This window comes from Protopterus annectens, chromosome 2.part0, assembly GCF_019279795.1.
Source record: "Protopterus annectens isolate FY-2018-M chromosome 2.part0, PAN1.0, whole genome shotgun sequence".
Classification (NCBI taxonomy): Eukaryota; Metazoa; Chordata; order Ceratodontiformes; family Protopteridae; genus Protopterus; species Protopterus annectens.
This window is the reverse complement of record NC_056728.1, coordinates 1,709,769,809-1,709,790,147: the sequence shown is the minus strand read 5'-3', so window position 1 is coordinate 1,709,790,147 and position 20,339 is coordinate 1,709,769,809. Positions and strand designations below refer to the sequence as shown.

Here is a 20,339-nt window from a genome sequence, read left to right as displayed (position 1 = left end):
ATTATGAAACCACATAAGGGTGGAGGCATTGTAATTATGAATTGTTTTGCTTTTTCAGTTAAAATATTTCAGCTGAGAGTTTCCATTAATGAAGCCAACATTGCTTTTGCTAAATTTGATTTTCTGTTGTTGGATATGGTAATGCGGGGTGAAATGAATCATGAACAATGGGAATATTTGAATGTATCAAAATCTAAAACTGCATTAATATTCGGCATTCTCAAAATTCACAAGTCACCAACTGACCCACCATTGAGATCCACTGTATCAGCTATGGGGTCAAAGACTGAATCTTTAGCTAAGCTAATTGACTTCAAATGTAAGGGTGTTTTGGATGTTAAGACTCATGTTTGAAAAGACTAATGGCACCTACTGGATTTACTGAACAGCCTTAGTTTTGATAAAAAATATTACCTTTATTGCAGCCGATGTGGTAAATCTTTTGTCATTCCCTCAAAGTACTGGCATCGATTGTTTTTTCGGTTTTATATCAGAATATTCAGGTTGGACCACCCATGAAATTTGTACTATTGCTTCCCTTTTGGTGTTGACCGAGCAATGATTTCATTCAGTTTGAAGGGGAATTATTCCACCAAATATCAGGGATAGCCACGGGTGCAGCTTGTACCCTTATTTATGCCAACACTGTTTTGGTAATGTGGGATTAGAAAATGTTTTCACCCCGGATTTTTTGTCTAAGGTACATGGCTATTACAGATTTTTAGATAACATCCTCATTTAAAGGTACCATTGACTAGTGGATGGACGTCATTACTATATGGCAGAATTCTACTAATTTCCTAAGGTTTACATACTCTATGGGTACAGACTGAATTAACTATTTGGACATCTGTTTGGAGAAATATTATATTCTTGGTTGTTTTACCTCAAAGGTTTTTAGAAAACATACCATCTCTAACTTGTACTTACAACAGTTGCAATCCAGCCCACCAAAAAAGATCTGTTGTTAAAGGTCACATGGTGAGACTGTCTAGGATTACATCTGAACATGATACTTTTATCAGAGATTCACCAACTTATTTGTATGTTTGTAGTTAGAGGATATCCCATTGAGCTCATTCTAGTGGAAAGTTAAAGAGGAAGTTTTGAAGTTGCAGAGCGACCGCTTCACACTATCCTCAAGGATCAGAACACACGGTCAGCTAAACATGGCAAAATACAACCATGGTAGAAACAAGAATGTTAAACTAGATGTTTCAGTGCCCATTTTTTCTATTCCATTCAGTACTGATGTGTTTAAATACATTAGTACCATAACATTCAACTAAGATATCATTTTCCCGGTTGAGCTAAAAGAACTGTTGAGGGTCAACGTCTTTGGTTGTGTACAGTAAAGGAAAGAATGTAAAGTCCCTCCCTGAGACAGATGCTGGTAGTTGGAAAACCTCTTTAAAGCATGGTACTATGCAGAAAGGTGGATTCTGCAAAATATGTAGATTTATACAAAAAGGAACCTATGTTGCAGTTACTAATTTCGAAAGAACTATTCCATGTGCTGGGAAATGTAACTGCAATACTACACATGTTGTTTATCTTGCTTTATGTACTTCATGTAATTGTTATGTAGGAAAAACAAAAAGAAAGCTTAGAGAAAGAATCCGCGAGCATGTATACAATAAAAGGAAAGGGAAGGCAACTAACATGCTGTTTAGACATACTAATGGGCACCCTAATTTTAAGAAATTTGTTTTCTCTGTTATTGATAGAGTTGTCATGAAAAATTTTAAAGGTGACTTGGAAATAATACTAGAGTACAAAGACCTAACTTGGCAGCTGAGACTAAATGCCTCAGTCCCCCTGGTATTAATGATGCCCTAACCTTGCCTTGTGTGCTGAAGAGAAGGACTCTTCTTGATTTTGGTATATTACTTTTCAACCATTTAATATCGTTTATATATTTAATATACTCTATAAGCATACTGTACATTTTTTACTTCATGCTTAACAGTGCAATACATTTAATTAATTTGAATATTTTAATGTATGTTTTTACTGTTTGTTCTGCAATTAAGTGAAGCCTGTTACTTTAAAATATAGTTTTGCATTACTAATTCATATTTAAGACATATGATTGGTGGACTACAACTATTTAAGCATATTCATCCTGGTAGCAATTTACTTTGAAGTCAGGTCTACTTATGTAAAAGACAAAAGCACTCATTCACTTATCTGTGCAGTCACTTGCATTTTTAATTATTTTAATGTGTTTGTTGTTGGATTTGGATTAAACGTATGGTCACTAGCTCGACAGTTTTGTTTTTCAAATCTTAAATGAATTACTACAAATTGTAGTACATCTAAAAACATATGCATGTTTTAATATCTAAATATCTATATACAGGTTCCCTTTTTTATTTCGAAATACTGAAATCCCGAATTTCAGTATTTTGAAATTAAAATACCGGTAAACCAGAAGCACGAAATTCAAAATCCCAACGTAAGGAGATTTTGAATTTGCGCTTCTGGTGTTGTGGTGTGTGAATAGTAAGATGTGAGTTTGGGTATGTATGTATGTATGTGTATGTCTGTTGGTTAGGGGCTTTAGTGTCTGTCAGTGTGTGTTTTGACTGCAATGTGTGTGTGCGAGGGTATGTATATAATGTGTGGGCGTGAGTTACTTGTGCGTGCTGATTGTGCGATCTCGGAGCTAGTATATATAAGTAGGGTTTGTGGGGGCACAGCCCCCCACATGGGGGCTGCAGGAGGACTTGCCCCCCTGCTTATCTGTAGTGTAGGATATTATATCTGAGTTGGGGGGGGAAGTGGTGTGTATGTGTTTGTGTGTGCTGTATCTGTAGTGTAGTGTCGGGATTTTGAATTTCGTGGCTTTAGGGTTTCAGTGTTTGGTGTCTTCGGCTATGTAATTTCGAAATACTGAAATTCGGGATTTCAGTACTTTGAAATTACATAATGAATCCCTATATACACACATACATGTACATACATTTACACATGCACACATAGGATGTACACATACAGGTCTACTTCAAAACATCTAAGTATCAGAATATCGAATCCCACTTCATTGAGACGACTTCGCTAACACTTCAGTACATCAAACTCTTGGAACAACAAAAACTAATCCTTGGTAAATAACGACTTGACCACCAGGACAAAACAACAAAGAAACAAGAAAACCCTCCAAGTGGGGGCTCCTCCAATTCTACAACAAACATGGTAAGAATTCCCTAAGGATATTTTCCACTTTCTGACTGCTGTAAACTCTTGGTTCACTTCAGTTTGAGATCTGAGCATAGGCAGAAAACCTACCTGTGTTTATTTAATTTTTTTTTATAAAAAGTACTTCATCAGGACTACAGAAAACTGCTGAACAGCCTTCAATTTTACTCAACTAGAATAAGCTCAAAATACAAAATATTTTCTCATACCTTGAGTCTTATTCAGCCATGAGAAGCACAGAAATAAACTTTCTTTTAACACCGTGAGGACTGAATTGCACTAACAGACAAAATAAATGGGAATGTTGCGGACTGTGCTTCATTTAATACTGCAAGGCCACATGATTACCAAAGCATTATTGTGTCTGCTTAAGTGACAGACAAGGACGAAGGCAGTGGTTTCTTTACTGACATTATTTTGTATATAAAAACTAAGGGGAACCTCAAACCTTTAGGGCAATTTACTCAACACACAATAACAGCATTTAGACACAACTTAGCACTGCAAATATGTTTTTGCAATAATTTCTGTTAAGTAATAATAGATAAGAGTAGATATAAGGTACATAAAGGATACAAGACTAGCTTACATTGTGTGCAAGAACAAAAGAGAAAGAATCACTCGAACTAATAAACAGCTGGTAACACAAGATGAAATGGCTACCCAGCTAAAAGTTGTACAAAAACATTTTAATTACAAAAACCATAGCAGTTACCATAATAGTTAAGTGCTTTTACTTCATATCTAGAGTTCATCCAAACTGTTAATGAAACACACTCTACTTAAATTTAAAACTTCCTGTCTAGTCCCATTAGTCAGATCATCAGCCAGTAATTGATTACAACAAAAGTTCATCCATTAATTCAAAGTAACTTATATTCATCCATTAAACATCAGTCTATTCTTAAAGAACACACAAGTAACCAATAAAATAAAAATAAAAACTATGTTAATAGAAAACATTTTTTTTCATTAGTAAAAGTAATACGGTTTGTTAAACTTATTAAATCTTTAACAATACCTTATGGAAAGCTGGAAATACTCTAATTTTGTTGAAGGATTATGCATGGTTTGAATAAATGGTACCTATACAATGTATGTATATAAGGGGTCATAGTTTAGCTTCTCAACTTTAAAACAGGGTCCAAAGACACCTGATCATTGAGTCCAGGGGGGACACTGGAATTCAGTCTCAGCTGTCACAATAATTCTTGATATTACAGAAAAGATCGCCAGTGCTCCCTCCAGGACTTTACTCAACCTGTTCAAGTACTCAAAGTAAAAAACTACTCCCATTACAATCAATGGAGTGTCTCTATAATGCGTCAGTGGGTACCCCCCTTTTTTATATCATTATTGTGGTTATATATTCTCACCTTCAAAGTTCTCTTCGTTTTTCCTATGTAATAAGAATAACAGATCTTACAGTATGCTAAGTATACCACACCTTCTGATAGGCAATAGTAAAACATATGTGTGCTTAGAAATTCCACATAATTTCTGGAATTACAAGTGATTCTAGGTGTGCAACATATGAGCGCTGTTTGTAGGCCCCACGTTTGTATATCCCATTTTTATTCTTATTGTCACCTCCTTTCTTTTTCTTATAACTCCTCTCCGGGATATCTTTAACACTGGGTCCTCTTTTGTAAACAAATGTAGGGCCGTTAGAAAACACATCAAGTGTACTGGGCGCCTTAGAAAAGATATCTCACTATTTCCTAACTATTGTATGGATCTCCTTAACGTCTCGATTATATTTTAAACTAAAAGCTCTCCTATAGTTATTATCATTAGGCCCACTGGATCCAACCATTTTATGTTCATACTGCTTCACTCCAATCAAAGGCTTATATTTTGCCCCCATCCCCCTATTACCTCAGAAGCTACCCTTTGAATAATATTAATAAGATAGTGTCTTTCCACAAAACGTCCAATGTTTGAGAAAGCTCAAAAATTAGGGAAATAACTCAACATATTGAGGGAAACCTCAGAGCATATTAACAGTTTTCTAGTCACAAATCACTGCACTATAACTAGGTAGCTCCACTAAAATGTGTAGTACAAAAATAATCCCAACTGTGATTATGAAGAAAAGTAGATAAACTGTGGGCTATAAGGATGGGCACAAATACTGCAGTCTGATTCTTAACAGGCACTGGATGCAAATCAAAGCAGTACTACTAAATCAGTCAAACAGCACCCACTAAACCTGTATCAGCCCTTCAAGAAGATCTGTGGTAAGTCTGACAGCAACTCTTGAAGACCATGGCTCCCACTCCTCGATACGAGATCATCTCACCTTGGTAAGAGCTCCAGGATGAAAAGTCCATCGAATTTTGTTGCCATACTGCACCCTCACATCACCTCTATCTGTGATTCTATGCACTATCCCAAGGCGACCAGTGTACTGTAAATGAGAAAGCAGTAAGTCATCCTTGAATTATACTGTCCTTACATCTGTCAAGTATAAGATGACAAATCTGAACAGCTTAAATTCACAAAACACATCTGCTGAAAAAATACTTAACTCTCAACAACAAGAACAGCAGCACTTACATAATTCATAAATACATTTCACAGAGATTAACTCAAAATAAAGGAATGATATTCTTATTGAGTCCATTTGGTTTTAAAACACAGTGAATGGTAGCCCTGTATAACACCTTATGGAGACAGAGCAGTAAAAGATCCCTCCTGTGCATATTTGCAGCCATTTGCTGTGGTTTTCCTAAGCAGTGGTACTGGATTGTAGGACTTACAAGACAACTTAGCCACAAGGCCATTTCCACCTTGACTCCCTTTTCAAGGAGTGCCAAGCCAGTCATGCCACGGGTGAATTTATGAATACCTGCCCAGTTGTCAAACTCCTTTTTAAAAGCAGGCAATGTGCCACACTGCTCAACTCAGACAAAAAGTTTATTCTAGAGAAGGGGTTGTTGATGTGTAACAAATCTATCCCTCCACCTTGCTTTATTTATTTGTTTGAGCAGATTAGATCACTGACTTTAGTATTAGCAGGTCTGAGTTTTGGAGGTATAAGAGTTCTTGGATTACTAGATCATGTACAGCCGTATAAGCAAGGCACATATCACCTTCTACATATCCCCTTCTAAGGAATCTGTATGACACTTAATTGTGAAGAAAAAGCTTCCAGTCTTTTTAGTAGCTCAGGTTGTTTAAGCCCCTGACGTTTTTGTTACACACCTCTGGAGTCTTCGCCAGTTGCTTCATATGCTTACTAAGATGCATCCTGAATGGGGGGGGGGGTTTACACAATGATGGGTCTTAATAAGTGCAGAGTACACGGAGATGAGGACTTCTTTTGATCTGCAAGAAATACCTATTGCTATGAGCTGTGTAAGGTAAAAGGATTTTCTAACCATCACTGTAATGAATGGTCAAACTTTAGGGAAACATCCACCCAAATGCAAAGGTTAATCAATACCCTTTTCATTTTAACTTTAGGGAAACATCCACCCAAATGCAAAGGTTAATCAATACCCTTTTCATTTTGAAATGGTGTGTTATCTACCCTATAAGCTAAAGCTAAGGGGTGCATGTCAAATGCAACAATACTGTATTTCTTGGCATTGAGTTTGAGACAAGATTTTTGTACACCAGCTACTGATAAGTGCAAACTCCTGTTGGAAAGCCTGTGTGTCACAGCAGGACTTGATGACAACTCCCACCTTACAGTCATCTGCAGACTTTAACCAGAGATCCTTATCTGATAAATGGAGATCTGAATGGCAGGGGTTCCAGCACAGAAGTCTGAGGAATTCCACTGGCCTCCTTTTTGCTCTCAGAGAATACTCACCCTACTCTTACTGTGCAAATCTTATTCCTAAGCCAGTTACCTTACCACATACAGGCCAATTGGGAGCTTCTTCAGCTTTATTATTATATTTGAATGTGTATAGTACTGAATGGCTTGGCAAAGTCCATGTGTAGTGTGTGAACAGCCTGCTCACAATCTACAACCTGAGTAACCCTGTCAAAATTTTCCAGGTTCTTTAGACAAGATCTAACTTTGACAAAGCCAATCTGTTGGTGGTCGAGTCTGATAAGACTAATGACATCATAGTTTATTACATCACTTACAATACATTTCATAGCTTTGCATGTAAGAATCATTATTGATCAGTTTGTAAATCTAGGGGGTCAGTGGTGGACCACCCTTGTGGAGTGGCATCACAACAGTTATGCATCACACCTGTAGGGCAACACTATTGCTATGCTGTGTAAGACAGGTTAAGAAGTGGGCCTACTAGTGCTTGCATAGTGCTATTAATTGGGCAACTGGATGTGCTGGCATTGCCCATAGATTAGGTATTCTTCATTTTTATGATGGTTGGTGGCATGATTCCAGCAGGATAATTGGGCTTGTAACAGAGGTCACTGGGGTGAAGTTGGCACTAAATTTATTTGCCAGTTTGTTGGCAGTATTCACTGGATCAGTGTAGGTAGCCCATTATGAATAAGCTATGATCAATATTGAATGTTGTTATTCTACTGACGTAACTAAAGAAGGATTTGTAGTTATTTTTTAGTTCTGTAGCTAGTCCAAGTTCATGGGATGCCTGTTTTTCTGATGTCTATTTTTAGTTTCATATCTAGATCTTTGATGTTCTCCTTAATTTGGGGGTACCTTGTTCTGCTAAATAGGTTAAGAAGTTTCTTTCTTTTTGTCAAATAGTTTATAAATGTTTGTGGACCACCACACTGGTTTGCTTTTAAACTTCCCTATTCTCTTGGATCTAGCTGAGACTAATCCTCTAGGAGTAGCCTTTTTATAGCCACGCATTTTGAATACCTTTCATGTGTACTACTGCTTGCAGACACAAGGAAAGAGCAAACATACTCACTATATCAGCTGATCTAAAAAAAATTGGTTAACTGATGATGTTTCAAATTCTGGTATGGTCCAACTGAGCATAATTCTGAAAATCTTCAACTCACACTCAGGGCAAGCATGCCACCTGTCAATAGAAAGCATAACGCTATATACTGCGGCGGGGGGGGGGGGGGGTTCATCCCCTGTCCTTCCCAGTTTGACCTTCATGCACTAAGTAAGAGCACCTGAAAGAAACACAGACGAGAATATAAACATGTATGCTTGCCTGATATACAGGAGAAGTAAACCAGCGATGCCCAAATAAAAAAAGGCTACCCAAACCCAGAAGGCAGATGGTAGAGTAATAAACATGTCCTAGTGGGTCTTCCCACAGAGCAGCCAACATATTAAGTACATATATATTACGCTTTATGTCAAAGGTCACTGCGGTGAATAAACATCAAGAATCACAAGCAGTAAAGGTTTAAAACTTCACAAAAGGCAGACGCTAGAAGAAAGCCGAATCCTGACTCACTGAAATTTTGCAATTATCGGTCAAGTAATAATGCTTGGTTACAGTACAAAATGGCAAACAAATGCTGCCTCACAAATGTCTACAAAAGGGCAATTCTTGGAAAACGGCAATAGAAGCAACCAGAACTCTGATGGAGTAGCCTTTGGCAGCATCGTCCAAAAACATTTAACCAACTAATGACAAAAGACACTGCAATTAGCAATCCACTCATATGGAATTTATTTTGCCACAACCAGCCCCTCTCCTCCTAACTTGAATCAAAGGACAAAGGCAAGCGATCTATCTTCTTGCACTTAAGAATTTTTCAGGTAGAACTGCAGCTGACTGCGCATGCCTACAGAATAAACAGCTCTTTTCTTCCTGTATTTTGACCCAAAAAACAAAGGTGAATGGAATGTTTAAGGACACTTCTATTACTACTCTCAGGAAGAAATCTGGATCAGAACAAAGGAAAACCCAGAGACCTCCTTATAAATAGGGGCCTGAAGCTTTGACAGTCTGTGGGCAGAGTTAGTGGCCCCCGACAATAGTGTCCACTGAAAGATAAATTTCAGACAGACCAAACCAGCTAGTTCAAACAGGGAATGGCAAAACCTTTCAATAACGACACTTCAGTCCCAAGGAGAAGAACCCCTTTAATCAACTGCTTGAAACACCAGCGATGTGTCACGGTCCTGACCTCCAAAATGTTAGGGTGCATTGAAATTGTGGAAACATGCACCCTCATTTTGCAGTAATTAAGACGCAAGTTAAACAGTTTCCCTCAGGGTCAACTGCAATTAACTGACGAAGGTAGAACAGGATGCGACTTTATGAAGGCTACCACTCCTCCCACAATTGAGAACCTCTTCCACTTAGCAAAATTAGACTGGTACATGTAAAGGTTACTGTTAGCTTCAGTCATTTCTCGCCTTCCACCAGAATATCCACTAAAGCAAGGGATTTATAGGAGTAAACATGACTGAAGGTGGAGACAGATGTCACTCCAAAGAAAGAGAAGGTCTCCCTTGGCTTGTAGTGACACAAGCTCCTCTAAAGCTCCTCTATTGCCACTAATGTGAAAGCCCAAAGCATATTCACTTTGGATGGATATGGAAGAATAAAGATACACAGCACACTGAAATCCTTATGTCTGTCTTCCTTTGCATTTTTTTTTTTTTTGTGGGGAAATACAATCTCTGCTGCAGCAGTGATTCCTGTATTTGCAAATCTGCAACTGTGGACAGTTGTTGCATGGCAATATTCTGTTTATCACAGGGATCATTACTGGCATAGTATCCATAATGAAAGAAAAGGGTACCAGAGCAGTATTAGTTGTGACCTCAGGCCTAGGCTGGAGAGGCTAGCATGCTTTATGCATGTAAAAAAAGGTCTGATTTATAACACTTTGAAAGAGTGTGCCTGTAACTTTAGGTAGCTGTCTTACAAGTACTCTGCGCATAAACATTTCCGAAAATGTCCGCAAAAGTAGTTGCTGCTCTTGCAGAATAAGTTTCTGCTTGTCCCTTTAATGTCTTACCTTGAGAAAGCCCAAAGCATATTCACTTTGGATGGATATGGAAGAATAAAGATACACAGCACACTGAAATCCTTATGTCTGTCTTCCTTTGCATTTTTTTTTTTTGGTGGGGAAATACAATCTCTGCTGCAGCAGTGATTCCTGTATTTGCAAATCTGCAACTGTGGACAGTTGTTGCATGGCAATATTCTGTTTATCACAGGGATCATTACTGGCATAGTATCCATAATGAAAGAAAAGGGTACCAGAGCAGTATTAGTTGTGACCTCAGGCCTAGGCTGGAGAGGCTAGCATGCTTTATGCATGTAAAAAAAGGTCTGATTTATAACACTTTGAAAGAGTGTGCCTGTAACTTTAGGTAGCTGTCTTACAAGTACTCTGCGCATAAACATTTCCGAAAATGTCCGCAAAAGTAGTTGCTGCTCTTGCAGAATAAGTTTCTGCTTGTCCCTTTAATGTCTTACCTTGAGAACCATAACAAATCAGCAGCCATTTCAATAAAGTTTTCTTAGACCTGGGCCTTCCTAGCTTTCTTTGACTAACATTAAAAAAAAAAAAAAAAAAAGCTTCCGATTTTCACGGGTCTTTAATTCTGGCAAAGAAAGATCTTAACCATTTGTGCACATCTAGGAAATGCAAAAGCCTCTCCCGTCTGTTCCGCAGCTTAGGAAAGAAAACCTGCTAGTTGCACAGTCTAATTCACTGCTAACTCATAGACTACCCTATGCCTGAAAGACAGGTTAGTTCTTAAAGCCATGTTAACCTGATTAAAGACAGTTTAATGTTCAGTGGTCAACAAGGCTTGTAATTCAGAATTAGTTCAAGCAGATGTGACAGCTTCTAGGACAATGATCCTGCTTGTAAATAAATAGATAGATAAATGTACAGTTGCTAGCTGGCTCAAATGGGGAATATAAATTTACCCAGAGAAAGTTCAAACCACAAAGTTGGGAAGTTAGTAATTTCCTAGTAGCCTAAAGTCCAGTACCCTTTCAGAAAAAGTTTAATTACTGATAAAGAAGACAGCAGGGGTTTATGGGAAGGCTGTGACTGACAGGGTGACTGTCACTAATGCATACACCAAGCACGCTTTAAAAAGGTACTTAGCTGAGGCCCTCTTGTACCAAGACTTTCTAAGGAATGATCTGTGTACAATATGGAGAAGCCCATCTCTTCCACTTGCCTGGATATGTCTGGTAGTGCACCTTTAAGATACTTTCAGAATGGAAAAGACCTTTTGGACAAATCTTCCAGTTTGGAATTAAGTACTTATCCTCTGTCAACTTAAGACTTATGAAACTGGGACTCATTAGGTGGGAGCCAGTCGATCTGCTGAATGCACTCAAGTCTGCATGCCATTCATGTGAATGCAGAAAACTGAAAACCACTGTCATAGGTTCATAGGTTCATACTAGGCTATCTGCCCTAGGGCATTTATAAGCCTAGCCAGAGTGTGTGTGGCTTTCACCACCCTTTAGGATGAGAATACTATACCCATTAGTTTGCTGTGCCTCTGTCCAGCAGTGACACAGAGATGATTCCCGGGGTAAACCTACGATCTCCCATCCACTCATCAAGATTTCTCTTGAACAGAGTCAGTGAGGGGCTCTGCCTCACATGGACTGGGATTCTGTTCCATAGTGTAGGGAGTCTCTGGGTGATGAATCTGTCCCTCCAGCACGTCCTACTTATATCCGTGTTGAGGTTTAAGTCTCTTGCTCTCGTGGCTCTGGTGGATTTGGATTTTTTGAGGTGGAGCATGTCCATTAATTCCGGGTTGGACATGGCCTTGTATGTCAGGCACAGATCACCTCTGAGCAGACGGTATACGACTGAATAGAGCTGGAGTTTCTTCAGTTGGGCATCGTATGACATATGTTTGAGCCCCTTTATCCTTTTGGTGAGGAACTTTTGGGGTCTTTCCAATGGCTGCAGGTGTCGGGTAAGGTACATTCCGAATGGGGCGTTGTACTCAATCATTGGTCTGATAAGTGAAGAGTACAGGGGTACAATGACCTCTCCTGATCTGGATGTGAATCCCTTCATGATCCGGTGGGCAATGTAGAAGGTCTTCCTAACCACTTTGGCAATGTGAGTGTCAAAAGAGAGGTTACTGTCAACTTGGGTCCCCAGGTCCCTGATAACTTCTTCCGTGTTTAATGGATTACCACCTATGTGGTAATTAGGGGTTACCTTGATTTTCCCAAAGGGTATGACTATACATTTTTTGGCATTTAGCTTAAGGCCATGGCTCTGGCACCAGTTATCCATTTCTATGAGACCTCTGGAGGATGTCTGTGTCTGATGGAGTGTCAATTATGGTGCCCAGTTTGCAGTCATCTGCAAATTTTGTCAGCCACAATCCCCTATGTTTGCCTGCACTTCAGAAAAATAAATGCTGAACAAGAGGGGCCCAGGACTGAGCCCTGTGGGACACCGCTCATGACCGGCTTAGAGTCTGACATGGCACCAGCAACTCTAACCCTGTGTGTTCTGTCCTTGAGCCAGTTTGCAACCCATCTTGTGACATATGGGTTTACATCTAAGCTGGTGAGCTTTTCTATGATGCCCAAGTGGGGTATTGTGTCGAACGCTTTTGCTAGGTCAAGGTAGGCTGTGTGAACTGCCTTACCCTCATCAATGGCCTTAGTGACTGTTTCGAAAAAGTCGACCAAGTTCAAGAGGCAGGATCTGCCCTTGACAAAGCCACATTGGGTAGGATCCAGTGTCTGTAGGTCCCCAATATCTTTATTTATGAGTTCCATTATGATCCTCTCCATAGCTTTGCAGACAAGGCTCGTCAAGCTTATGGGGCGGTAATTTCCAGGGTCCGTAGAAGCACCGCCTTTGTGGAGTGGGACCACAGTTGCCGTACGCCATTCTTTGGGTACGTATCCTGCAGTAAGGCTAAGATTAAACAGCAGCCTTATGTGTGGGTTTAGTTCCTCATTGAGTTCGTGTAGCACACAGCCGGGGACACCGTCCGGTCCCATTGATGCTGTGTTTTTTGCTTTAGAGAGAGAGCAGCTCTCACCTGGGCATCTGAGATGTTTGGGGAGGCTAGACTCTGGTGGGATAGATATTTCTCCTTTTGGGGGTGGGAGAAATTTGCACTGAACCTGTCTGCCAGTATGTTGGCAATTTCTGTGGGTTCAGTGATTTTTTTATCATTTTGGACTAATTCTGAGCATATCTGGGAGTTTCCACCCAGGTTTCTAACATAGCTAAAGAAGGCCTTATGATTGTCTTTTGTGTCATTAGCGATTTTTCTCTGAAAGTTGGCCTTGGATGATTTTATGAGTGATCGTAGTTTTTTGCTAGTATTGATCAGAGATGCCTTCCCTTTTAGGGATTTTGCTCTGTCATGTAGTAGCTTTCTCCTCTTGTTGTAGAGTTTGTTTATGGCTGGGGTCCACCAGACCAGGCACCTGCCTTTGGTGGAAAGGGTCTTGATTTTATTAGGGATTGCTTGATCCATACATTCCTGGAGGTGCTCGTAGAAGGCATTTGTAAGGGTTTCAGCAGCGTGGGTTGTGGTTTCCACTGGCACGGGGGCCTTGAAGGATACCACTCCAGTCTTAAGAAGTGTGAAGTTTGCTTTTGAGAAGTTCTTCACTGTGGTCTTTTTTGCTGGGGGTGGGGGCAGGATGTGGATCTCCAGTGAGATTAATTTATGGTCTGATCTCACCAATGAGGGATATACTTCCGGTGTGGAGCATTTTGTCCCCATGTTTGTGATGCAAAATCATATGTTTGCAATTTTCCCCATTGCTTCATGACTGTGGAGTTGGTATAGATAAGTTATGGAGTGTGGAGGTCTCTCCCCAACAAGGGGGTGTCCGCCTGCAAAAACATTCTGTTTCACTGAAAGTGGGTTTCAGATATCTGTAGTCATGTAAACAGCATTCAGAGTAATTAAATTCAGTAAATCAACATGATTCCTATTAAGATGCTCCTGAAATGTGAAACAAGGGTACAATACAGTGGAAATGTCAAGGGCTCTCTTCTTTTTAACTGAAGGAGGGGAAAGTCGATGCAGTTAGGCAAGAAAAGGGGTTATCCCATCTAATTTGTCCAATCTTTTCTTGCTTTCATAAAGATGCTTGGGATCAATGCATGAGTGACAAAGCAATGAGGACGTCTCCTAGTGGATGGAGAATGTGTTGGCATACCTGCATTACATTCAGCCTCCAATACGTGTCAGTCTTCTTCTTCTTCTTTTGTCTTTTCCTGGTTAGGGGTTAACACAGCAGATCACCAGTCCGCTCATGATTGGCAGTGGAGTTTTACGGTGGCGAGTTGCCAGCCCGGCCCCCAACCTTCCAAGGAAGGTGCACACACACACCTACGGCCAGTTTAGAGTGTCCAATCCACCTACAGCATATCTTTGGGATGTGGGAGGAAACCGAAGCACCACGAGGAATCCCACGCGACCACAGAGAGGACATGCCTCCAATACGTGTCAGTAAACTGCTAAAATAGCTGCTTCCCTCTTAGGCTGGATGAGCTCGTGCTGTATGCTTATCCTTATCCTCCCTTATGAGCTCCTTCACAGACCAGGTTGCTCATAATCCCAAGTCATCTGGACTGCAGCTTAATTCTTCTGCACCACAAAGAGCTGACATTAACTTAGAAAAGATGATGTCATAAGTGGAAATGTAATGATTAAGCCGAAAGGCTGACACTAGAATATTCCTACAGAACTCCAAAACAGACTGCCCATTATTCAGGAAAAGGACACCAGTCACTTTGGTGTTCCAGAAAAGTGTTCATTTTCCTAATGGGTCTGTGCTATGTACAATCCAAATATAAACTGTTCACATCAGAACAAGGACTTGAGATTGATATGACCTCGTTCAATGCTATAGTGTGCACTGGAATCCAGGGATGAGAATTTACATGACACAACATAACAGGCAGTCAGCTCCAAAAGTCTATAAAATAGCAACAGTGTATGTCATCCCCATAGACTTCCTCAGGGAATTCACATAACTTCCCACTAGTAAGTCTTCCACTCAAACAATTTCAATGAACCCAGTCTCACCCACTGCTGATTTACCCCTCTTCTATTGTAAAATGACAACTAGCAAAGACATCACAATGGTTTTACACAAGATCCTTTGTGATGCCTCCTGGAACAGATAGGGTGTGTACCCCTGGTTTATTCCACTATGCAAAGAACACTTATGCCTCTCACTCCATACAATGTGTGCATCATCAGACATGTGATGCCCTCACAATGGAAAATAGAGTCAAACAAATTTCCTAAACTATAATTCCAATGTTCACAAATGACTACAACCATCTCCACTCTTCAGACTCTCAGAATAATTATTGGGAAAAAAAGGAAGTTATGTACTCACCATAACATTCCTTCGGTGCTATCCATTTTCATTCTTCCTCAACAAATGGGCTCAAATCTGACCATTGGATCTGACTCAGCCACGTTTTACAGCTTGTGGAACACTGAAACTCTCGTGCTCCTCCCTTGCCCATAATGCACTAGTCCCCTACCATACCACATATCTTGTTTGCTGGCCTTTTAGAGCAAATTAACAAATAACCAGTATATGAGATAAAATTATCTGGAGCTCAAATAAAGGAAAATTGGTTACTTTAGCATCTTCTATTCCATCCAGAAGTCAAAAAGGTAGGTGGTTGGAGAGAGGGGAGTTGAAGAATGAAAATGGACAACACAGATGGAATGTTATGATGACTACATAACTTCTTCATCTGATGTTGTAATTTTCATTCATTCCTCAACAAATGGGACAGAATCTCCAGCAACCTAAATCCCGGGAGGACTCTAAGGAAGGATATTCCGGAGCACCATTGAGCTGAAGGCCGCTCTTCCCCTAGAGACCAGATCCAATTTGTAATGAGAAATGAAGGTATGAGGATTAGTCCAAGTTGGAGCTGCACAAATATTGTCCAAGAAAGATCTGGATAAAAGTACAGAAGACGTTGACAGACCTGGTGGAATGAGCTTTAGGTTTTGACAAAGACAAACCCAATTTTTGTAAACAAAGGAAATACAATCAGTTAACCATTTTGCTACAGTTACTTTAGTAATTGGTTTGCCCAGCTATGAATCCAAAAAGGAGACAAATAATTTGTCTGATATCCTGAAATTTTTTGTCCTATATAGATAAAAATGTAACCGTGAACATCCAATAGGTGTAACATATATTTTCCTTTGTGAAATTTGTAAAGTAAACTGGGAGGTTGATAGCTTCACTGGTACTGGATTCAGACACCACCTTAGGAAGAAAGGATGGGTTGATCTGCAAAGAAACCCTATCCTTAAGAAAAATCAAATGATGAGGCTTAGAATAAACGGCATGAAGTTCTGAGACTCTTCTAGCAGAGATAATGGTCACTTAAAAGACTGTCTTCCAGGTTAAAAAGTTTAGTTCACATTTGGCTGATGATTCAGAGGGGAACTTGGTCAAAGATTGTAAAACGAGATTCAAATCCCACAAGGGAGTGAGATCTTTAAAATGGGGTCTAAGAAGAAAAGTTCCCATAAAAAGGCCTTACAAAGTTTGGAAGAAGCTAAAGAAGAATTATTTACTCCAATGTGAAAATTATAAATGGCAGAAAGTTGTATTTAAACAGCTAAAGAACTAGCACCTTCATTAAAAATTGTAGCTAAAATCTTGACAATTTTAGGAACTGGCACTAAAAAGGATCAATGGCATTTTGCTGTGATCAAACAACAAATCCTTTAAATTTACTTATGTAAATTTTATTAGTGGATGCTTTGTGGGAAGATAAAATAATGTGGTGGACAGGGGAAGAGAGCCTGGGCTGTCTAGCTGTCAATAAAATTGGAGAAGACATGCACAGTCAGTTTTAGCCCTAAAATGTCAGGGTGTATCATATCTGTCAGATGAGACAGACGGTCTGGAACTGGATCCATAATCCATGACAAGTGAAGCAGATGAGGTCAAAGAAATGGGAAACAAATCTGACAAAGCCAATAAAGAGCAATGAGGATGACTGTGCTCTTCAACCGAGATGCTTTCTGAAAACATTTGGGGATTAGAAGTACGGTGGGAAAGGCATACAGGAGACCTGGGGGCCAATTGTGCAGAAGAGTATCTCTCAGTGACTCTCCCGGTGGGGGAATCAGGGCATAGAGCTTGCTGCACTTACTGTTGAGATGATATGCAAACAGTATGCAGCAAGGTTGGCCCCATTCAATGGAAAATCTTTTCCACCACTTTCATGTTGAGTGACCACTCGTGAGGCATTAGAATGGAATTGCTTAACTTGTCTGCTATCATGCTGGATTTTTCTGGAATGTACTTTGCTACCATAAATCGATTGGATGAGATCACCTACTGCCACACTCTCAAAGTTTCTCTGCACAGGGGCTAAGATTTGGTTACTCCTTGTTACTTGATGTACCAGACCACTGACATATTGTCCATCTAAATTGCCATAGTCCTGGAAGGGAGTGTGTCTTGGAAGTCCTGCAACACTAGGAGGACAGCTGTTGTTTCAAGGACATTGATATACAAATTGGCCTCTTCTGGGAACCATGTGCCTTGGACTGTCTTTCCCAAAAAGTGCCCTTCCACTCAATCTGGGAAGTGTCCGGGGTAACTATGGACTTTGGCTGAGGGAGAATGAAGGGATGACCTTGCATTATCTGATCACAGTAAATCCACTAAAGGGGTAAGTTTTGCATGCCTGAGTTATTTTGATTTGGGTCGACAAAGGTTAGTGAAGTACAGACCACCAAGTCGCTAGGGTCCACTGAAGAATTCTCAAGTGGTATCTTCCTAATCAAACCAAAACTATGGCAGCAAACATTGACCCCAATGCTTCAAGAATCAATTGAGTTGAGAAAGAATTTTGGATGATCTTTTTGACTTGGAATCAAATGGCTTGTACCCTTGGTAAAGGAAAGGAGGGTTTTAAGGAAACTGTGTTGGACAATGCTCAGATGAACTAAAATATTTAAGTTGGTTCTAGTTGAGGTCTGCTGTGACTGCTAGTAATTCCCAGTTGGGAGCATAACTGGAGTATGTGCTTTGATCAGAAGATGCCTAGTCAGAGCGGTTATGAGCCAGTTATCTAAGTAAGGAAACACCCAGAATCTTTGCAGTCTCAAATGAGCTGCCACTATTGCCATGCATTTGGTGAACACCCTGGGGATGGTGGTGAGATCAAAGGGCACAGCTCTGAATTGATATGGACTGACTTCCAGCTGGAAAGCATAGGAATCTTCTGGCTCATCTGTTCATTTTTTTACATGACAGAATGCATCCTGAAGATCTACTGAGCACATCCAGTCGTCCTTGTGCAGAAAAGGCAGAATGGACTGAACAGTAACCATCTGAAACTTGGCGTACTGAAATGACTTGTTCAGACTGCTGAGATCCAAAATTGGTCTTCAGACCCTGTTTTCTTTGGCACTAAAAAGAATCTTGAGTAAGTTCAGGACTCCTTCTGGTCTGGAAGGACCTCATGGATGACTCATTTTCTAGCAGCTTTCTTATTTCTAGTGCTGCTGCTTTCATCTGACTGGGTGGAACATCAGGAAGTATGCTTACTATTAAGAGGGCAGGGAAAAGGGTATTATATAACCTCTGGAAATAATTATCTGCAGTCACAAATCTTCTGTAATCTCTAGCCAGGCTCTCTGGTGCAAGGATAAATGACCTCCGACTGCCTCTAGAGGTGGACAATTGGACCTCCTTTCAGGAGTGCTCGTAGGATCTGTCAGAGAAAGTCTCTCTGAACCCCTGGTTTTGCAGGCCTCCTCTACCACAGTGGTGGTATCTTCCATTAGAATTCCCCCCTCTGCCCCTGAGGGTTCTATCTCCACATGGATCTTGGAATGGACCCTGGGACTTTCTGAACCACATTTTTTCAACCACCTCACTGAACCTAGAAAAGGTCCTTTGAGGAGTCGAAAAATATCCGCCCACAGCAGACAGGACTTTACCATCCTGCTCACACCTGAATAATGTCTCTTTAACCTTGGGGACAAATAAAGAACTTCCGTCAAAGCGAGCACTGATGAAGGAAGACTTGAAGGGCTCCATGAAATCACACAGGCATATCCAGGCATCCCTCCTAATGGAAATGCCTGAACCCGGTGCCCCTGACGTACCTTCAGCTGTATGTGAGATGAGCCTCATGGACAAATTTGAAATAGACTGTAGGGTAGCCAACTGTGAGGCAATCAAATTCTCGGTCTCAGAAGTAATGGTCCAGGAGAGGGATTTGGTGAGTTCTTTAATCAGATCCCTCTGAAGTTTGGCGAAGTCTGCCAAATAATTCAGCAAGTGAAGTGCAAACGTCACTGAAGCATGTACACGCTTCCTGAGTCTGTCCAGTGTCCTTGACTCCCTGCTAGGAAGATTAACAGAGGAACTTTGCTCAGCAGGTTCCTTTTTTGTAGCTGCCGCTGAGACCATGGCATCATCTGGTACTCCTTTGCTCCAAAATTCCCTATCCTTGGGTGGTGCCAAGTAGCCTGTCTGGTCTCTTGGGGACTGGCTCAATGGAATCAGCTTCCTTCCATGCCCATTAAGAGATCCAATTAATGAGCTCATCAGCAGGTGGAGTCACCCAGGAGGTAGATGGCCCAGCTCCAAAGGCTTCCAGGAATACTGATTCCTCTTGGGAAGGATTGTCATAAGACTGACCACCCCTCTGCTTAAGGATTTCTAGTATGTCTTCAAAGGAGACGTCATCAGATGATGACCCTGGGAACTCTTCCCAATCATCAAAATCAGAATCCTCTGTGAAAGACTCTTGAGGAGAGTCTAAGTGCCTCCTTTTGCATTTTCTGTTCTTAGGGACTTCTCCAACGGGATGTTCGGGAGAAGTATCAGAAGATATCAATATACACAGTTACAGAAAGCATACTGCTAAAACAGAGATAAATTCCACCTAAAAGGTGCTGTTTTTGTTGACTCATTTGATCTCTCATTCCTTTTTAACTTTATTATCTCAGCAAGCATCAGCCGCCATTCTGACAACTTACAAAAAGGCTCATTCTCATTGCTAACAGCTGCCATTACCAAGGGAGTGCTACAAGGGTCCATACTCTCTCCCATTCTGTTCAACTTTGTGACATTACTCCCTTATGACATCCACCCTATCCCAATAATATTATATGCAGATGGCATGGTCATCTACAGGTCTAGATCTCCTCTGTCTACCATAAAAGAACAGCTAAAAAAACCCAAAAGACCCACTTCCCCCCCCCTAAAAAAACTTTTTGG

At 40.5% G+C, this 20,339-nt stretch overlaps 1 protein-coding gene across 1 annotated transcript in view; it reads left to right on the top strand.

The window, feature by feature from the left end:
- MIB2 (MIB E3 ubiquitin protein ligase 2) overlaps window positions 1-20,339 on the top strand; it is a 1,775,226-nt gene that overhangs the window by 634,790 nt on the left and 1,120,097 nt on the right. The window contains 1 exon segment of the mRNA XM_044061758.1: window positions 6,359-6,393. Coding sequence (XP_043917693.1) covers window positions 6,359-6,393 — 35 coding nt within the window.